At 40.4% G+C, this 6,910-nt stretch overlaps 1 protein-coding gene across 1 annotated transcript; it reads left to right on the plus strand.

Moving 5' to 3' along the window:
* Positions 1-346: 346 nt before the first annotated feature.
* On the plus strand, positions 347-1,776 carry G0S2 (G0/G1 switch 2). Its single transcript, XM_070939806.1, has 2 exons — positions 347-490; positions 1,093-1,776. Exon 2 carries the CDS (start codon positions 1,114-1,116, stop codon positions 1,450-1,452), a length of 339 nt encoding a protein of 112 aa, XP_070795907.1. The 5' UTR covers positions 347-490; positions 1,093-1,113; the 3' UTR covers positions 1,453-1,776.
* Positions 1,777-6,910: the final 5,134 nt, after the last annotated feature.

The following is a 6,910-nucleotide window of genomic DNA, read 5'->3' on the forward strand; positions in this document are numbered from 1 at the left end:
AGAGTGAAGGTCACCCCAACACGAGCCCTGGCGCACGTCGCTCAAGAGGGATTTAATACTAGTAAAGGCCGCCTGGAGACATGCTACGTGACTCTCTCCAGGTTGACAAATGAACGTGATTTACTGCTTTGGACGCCCTTCCCCAGCGCGTCTCCTGGGGGCTGGCGACCACCTCCGCCTGCGCTGCCCTTTGCCAGCATTACCACACCAAGAGGCTCGGCTTCTGGCCAATGGCGGTAGGATAGCGGCGTGCTCGGCGCATGGGCAGTCCCATTGGCCAGCAGCCTGCAGGGACGAAGCCAAGCGGTCGGTCCGGACAGGGGCGGGGACTCGAACAAGCGTGGGATTATAAAGCAGGAAGGCCGACTGCTACTGTAGCAAGTTAACTGGAGTGAAGATATTCGAGTTTTGCTTCTGTACAGAATCGAAAGGGGCGCTTTGAATTCAACGGCTGATCAAAGCTCCGAGCGAGTCAGACGAGTTCTTCGAGGTAAGGCCGCTCGACGTTTTATTTTATTCCCCCCCCCCTTTTGATCGTCCAAGCTACAGTGCCGGTTTAGAACCGAGCTGCGGCTGTTCTCTATTCGAAGACACTGGATTCATGGGAGGGATTCGTGAGGTTGTATTGGACAGAAGGGCTGTTATTTTATTTTAATTTTGGGGGCGGAAAAGCCTAATGATTTTGAATTCATGCTGTTGCGTATAATTGGCCGCAAAAGGAGAATTATACTTGGACTGTCTGTATTTGAAATGCATCTGCTGTTGTCTGTAGCCTTTTTATACAGAATAATAGAGTTGGAAGGGACCTTGGAGGTCTTCTAGTCCAACCCCCTGCTCAGCAGGAAAAAGTATACCATTTCAGAGAAATGGTGGTCCAATCTCTTCTTTAAAACTTACCAGTGTTGGAGCATTCACAACTTCTGGAGGCAAATTGTATAAATTGTTCCTTATAATGAGGCTCTGTAAACTGCTTAATCCTCCCTCCATTTGGGGAAAAAACTGTTCTTTCAGAGTAGGCTGGCCTAAGATCAAAAGGCTTTTCACAACTTAAGCTGTAGCTGACCTATTTTTCTCATGTGTTTCTCCATCTAGGTGTTTCCAAGTACCTGGACTATGGAGACAATGCAAGAGCTGATCCCATTTGCGAAAGAGATGCTGAGCCAGAAACCCAATGGGAAAATGGTCAAGCTGTACATGCTGGGCAGCGTGCTGGCCTTCTTTGGGATGGTTATCGGCTTGGTAGAGACTGTCTGCAGTCCTTTCACCTCTGAAGGGAAGCTGGAGGAGGAGGAGGAAGACGAGGAGGAGAAAAAGAAAAGGCCCGCTCTGCCACTGACAAAAAGAGAGGAGATGGTGAAGGTTGTGGCTCAAAAACAGGAGGACGTGATCCAGGAAAAAGTCAAACAAGTGCTGACTTTAAGGAGCTCTGTGAACAGGCAACGCGCCTCATAAGGAAGACTTTGTGGGAATGAGATGATGGTTACCTGCAGCATATAGGACATTTGTCCCTTCTTAAGGGGCAGATTTCCAGATAATGCCTTTGTGAGAGAACATCTTTGGGTTCAAAGACTGCAGTCCAAAAAGACTATTAACGAAGATTAATTTTGCTGCTGTGCAGCAATTCAACAACACTGCCATTTAAAACCTTACATACCTGTTCTTTTGGTATGAAAACGCAAAGCTCTATTGTATCTGATCCCTGCCTATGTGGGATTTTTTTTTACTAATGTGTATGTGTTTTACCAATATTTTGCATTTTAAATAAACCATTTTATACCTGACACTAAGAGATGCTGGTGTGGACCTCTTGAATGGGGAGGGAGAACTCTCTGAAAAACATTAAAAAGAGGGTTTTTTCAGTTTTGTGTTCTAGATGAAGCAAAGTTGGCTTACTCTTTGAGGGGGGGAAATTAAAATAAGGGGCATTGATTTATTAATTGTCTTTATAATTAATTTCACCAAAAAGCAAAGACCAATTTTTGAAAGGAAAAAGTATTCTAGAAGTAAAATTTCGACCTTTTAAGTATCAAAATCTGATGTCAGCTTTCCGAATTAAAAATTATTTTTTTACTATCTGGTTGATAATTTACAAATAGGAAAATGTGACTATGAGGAGAAAGAAAATTAGACGATATCCAAATGGCCACCTTTGCTTGTAATCCACTTGCAAATGCACAAAGAAGGATCAGATATTCAATGGTGAAGATACAGTAAAAGTATGCCTATTCTACAGAAAGGAATCTGTAGAAGGCTTAATCTTCCTAAGTGTAGTTCACAAATCAGTGGCATGGGGGGTCTAAATAGGGAATCACTTCCTCCCCAAATTAGGAAATGACCTATAAGAGAAAGGATCACAGAGGGCAAAGCAGTCAGTCTGCAATTGAAAGCACTAAAACAAAGGAATTGGGATTTTTGGGAGAGGATGTTTTGGAGTCTAGGAGTTTGCACTTAAGATCCACTAATTTGGGCACTCTTCATTTGCCTGGTTTTTACTTTACTTAGTTTGATTTAGGTTTAGAGGAGAATGTCCCTACATTAGCAAACATTGCTTTAGACAGAGATAGCTGTTATTATTTTTCAGTCATAGCATGGTCACAGTATTGCAAAGGCTTTCTTATCCCTAGATTTTAATGGAACTGATAAATACAATGAAATGTCAATAAAGACATACTTAGAACTTTATGTTTCTATCTTGAGGTTGAGGTTCTTTAATTTGAAGGGAAAGATTTAAGATTTTATCTTAAAACTTTATCTTAAGATTTAAGATTTTCAAAGTATGTGCATTTCCCTCTTAATCTTATTGATTAATCTTATTTACAACTAAATTTAGCAACAATAGTTATTGTGACTAAGGATCATTTAGAGAAAAAAATCCCAAATATTAATTAATTTCTATAGCAATATCACTATATGGAAGTTCATATTTTTAATATGTTTTATATTTTTAATCAGGGTAATCATTGACTAACAATTGTTCAATGGGCAGTGATTTACTAAGGTTGAAGATGCTGCAGGAAAAAGATACAGTTCAGTTTGTAGGGCATACTGGGTCACAGACTACCATGTTTCCCCGCAAATAAAACTCTGTCATATTTTTTTTGAACTCTGAAATAAGCGCTTGGCCTTATTGCCATGCGCTCAAAAGTCTGATTGGGCTTATTATCAAGGGATGTCTTATTTTGCGGGAAACAGGGTAGGTCTATCATATTTTGACCTAGCATGGCATGTTAATACATTAATTTATGGTTTTAGAACTTTAAAACAAATACCATACATGTATGCTTCAGTGTGCTGTATGAAACCAAATGACTGAGTCAACCATGAGTAAATTAGCCACAGTTAGGCATTCTATGAATAAAGTTAATCTATGCCAGAGGTTATTTGAGGAAGGTGGGTATTGGCAAGATTATGGATAATTCTTTCCTGCCCTGACTTCCTGGAACTAAGATGGGAAGCAGGAGAACCTAACTCCATGCTGCTCCTGTTTTCTTCTTCTTTGCCATGACGCCCCAATCATAGACAATTCAATCATAGTCATTCCTCTCTGACCACATCTGCTTTTTGAAGAGACAAGATAAATCCCACATTCTCTTCCTCTATATCTCACTCATTTAGTTATTTATTGCTAAATAAAAGCCACACATGGAACCATAGTAGAATTGGCTGAGCCCAAAGGGTAAAAGGCTAGAAGTTTCAAACTTTATTTTCCAGAAGCCTGCTTTGGTTTAGCAGCATTGTAGATCCTGCTGTCACCACTTACTGTATTTTTTGCTCCATAAAATGCTCCTGACCATAAGACACACCTAGGTTTAGAGGAGGAAAACAAGAAAAAAAAAATCTGCCTCTGCCTCCCAGTATCCATCTGGTATTCATCTGGCTAGCATCCTTGCAGCAAACAGCCTGCCCCTTCCATGTCTGCTCCCTCTGCCAGGGAACGTTGGAGCCTTCACCTCCGAGCAGCTGATTGGTGGTTGGATTGGCCTCCTAGAGTACTGCCCATCAACTGTTCCAGGCGGCAGGGATCACTGCCGCCATTCGCCACTGCTGCCTGTCGCCCATATTCGCTCCATAAGACCCACAGACATTTCCACCCACTTTGGGGATGAAAAAAAGTGTCTCTTATGTAGCGAAAAATACCGTATTTTCCAAAGGGAAATGCCTCGTATTCCTTCTAATTCTGATATGGGTTGGGAATGTCTGAACTAGCAACTAGTAATCGGCAAGCAGGTTACTATATTCATAACATACACATAGAAACAAAATGGCCCATGGTTGTTGAACATAAAGGAGAGATAGCTAAATTTTTGGGGAGAACATATCGGTGAGGAAAACATAATTATTATTTAACATTATAGTTATTCTGTTACTTTTTTTGTAAGGTAAGTATGAAAAACTGTCATAAGTCACTTTTTTTAGTGCCATTGTAACTTTGAATGGTTGCTAAACAAACTGTTGAAATCAAAGACTACCTGTGTGTTTGTGTGGGTGTGTATATATGTATATATACACACACACACATACTTACAAATACATACACTCACACACATACATCCTAGAATTGCTATCTTGTAAAGAATGTTATGTTTGCATTGCCAGACATCCGGACTCCTGCAAAGGAAATCTGGGATATATGCCAGCAACTCCATTTGAGAAAACATTTCCCACCAAGATTTTGAGTGCTTGTTTCCTCAGGTAGACAAGAACCAAAATAATTAAATTCCTTACCAGCTAGCATAGAAAGAAGAACAAGGTTTACCTAGGATAAATGCCTAATTGCTTTTCTCCAAGAATACTGAGAACAAATACTGAGTTTAGTGAGCTATTTTCCAGCACTTAAAATACTGTATATTTGTGTCCAAGATGACTTGTTGCAAGAACATAATAATCAGTTTCTGCATACGATAAATCAAAATTGGGGAAAGAAAAGGGGGAGAGGGGTTAAAGCATCGGTATAATTAAAACAAAAGAGTCAACCATCTCGGAGTTCATCCATCATGGCCCTTCCTTGACTCATGCTTTCAACAAACCTGATTACACCTGATAACTACCACAGCTGTGAAAGCCCAAATGATTTCTAGAGGGCAGCAAAGATCTACAGAAAATGCTTAAAATTACCCAAATTTCAAACTTTCAGACTGGTATCTTGTAAGACGATTCTAACAGTTCTTTCTATAGCCTCCTGACATTCTAAGTTTGCCACTTGAAGTAGGTTTCTTTGTTTTGTCAGCCTAATGGATCTCAGATCTTACAATATCTAGTAAGTATGCCAATGTTCTATTAAAATGTTTGGGGAATAGAACTGTATCAGTTATCTCATTTATTAATAATGCAGCACATAGCATTCAAGTTTTCAATTCATCAGTCAATCATGTCCTTTTCTGTGACATGATTGTGATACATTGTTCCATTTCCCATGTTCTTGGTTTTCCATTTTCCAATAACAGACATTAAGCATTTTATGTTCAATATCATGCTTTGTTGCAATTGGCTGTTTAGATTCTCCTTTCTCTTATTTATCTAAAGCTAGTTTATACTTTTACCAAACTTGGGGTTTCTCTAAGTGTACTACTATCTCTCACTTTTACAATACATATAATTTGTTACATAAGAATTGTTATTCAAAGAATGTTTCATAATATTATCTTTACATGTTTGAATCATCCTTTAAGTCAGATGTGTACAATTTGAGAGCCACATGCAGTTCCTCAGATATTGTATGTAATTTCAAAAGTCTTCTAGAAGTGGTCATCAATTTCTACTTCTCAATTTTGCTGGAAGGGAAAATGATGAAACATGTGATTGAGAAGGAGTCGCCTTAAATCAGGGGTGTCAAACTCAAGGCCCGGGGGCCAGATCTGGCCTGCAGGGCCACCCTGGAAACAGTAAAGGACTGGCCCGTAGTGCCTCTGCCAGAGAAAATGGAGCTTGTGGAGGGGTTGCGTGTGGCCCTCCTGAGCTCCATTTTCACTGGCAAAGGGTTGCAGGAGGCCATCGCAGCCAAAAACGGAACTCCCAAGGGCCGCAGGTGGCACTCCCAAGCTCCACTTTTGCTGGCAGAGGGTTGCAGGAGGCCATCACAGCTGAAACAGAGCTTGGGAGCCGATTTTCACTGGAAGAGCACTCGGGCCACCACAGGGCCCCCCGACATGAATGATGTTGAGCTGGCTATGGCCACCCTGGCCACCACAGCCCCCCAAGGTTAAACACAACCCTGATGCAACCCTCAATGAAATCGAGTTTGACACTCCTGCCTTAAATGCTTTGGAGATATGGCTTATACTGTGCCACCAATGCCAACCCCTCACTACTCATAGGCCAAGTGCTGCCCTCAGCCTGTGAAAAACTGCTATGCTGGTCAAGAGAGAAAACATCCAGAAGTTTGATAGCTTCACAGAGCTTCCATCTCAAGGAAGGCTATTTACAGAAAAGCATTTTTAGTGACTTGGAGTCTTAGGTTCCCAATGTCACCCTAGATAATTTAAAAAGAGTGGATCACAAATAACAGTGGTAGATACTTGCCTGGGAAAGGATTATGAGAAAACATTTGCCAGGTAGTTTGAGTTAATTTAAGTACAGAGCTTTAAATAGAGTTTTGCAGAAGTAACCTGAGATTAGGTCAATGACTATAGCATTCATTTCAGTGTCAAAGTACTAAATCACTTGAACTCAAATCCATTCTGACTGTTGTATGACATTTGAATATCTTTTCTAAGACCTGACATTTGAATATCTTTTCCAAGACCTTCATGGCTGCCATGACCTTCAGGTCTGCAGCATAGTCCTTGATAGTTTATTCCTTGTTGGTTGATCTAAAAGGCAGAAGCAATCTTTAATATCTTAATTGTCAGTTCTAAAGCTGGTTGTTGAAACTGTTATACTCAGTTTGGTTTTCTTTATATTCAATTTTAGT

Source organism: Pituophis catenifer, unplaced genomic scaffold (assembly GCF_029215685.1).
Source record: "Pituophis catenifer annectens isolate HBS135680 unplaced genomic scaffold, rPitCat1.0.hap2 SCAF_3, whole genome shotgun sequence".
Lineage (NCBI taxonomy): Eukaryota > Metazoa > Chordata > Lepidosauria > Squamata > Colubridae > Pituophis > Pituophis catenifer.

Excerpts from the sequence above, each read along its gene's own strand:
- G0S2 (XM_070939806.1), top strand. The coding sequence starts at position 1,114 with ATGGAGACAATGCAAGAGCTGATCCCATTTGCGAAAGAGATGCTGAGC.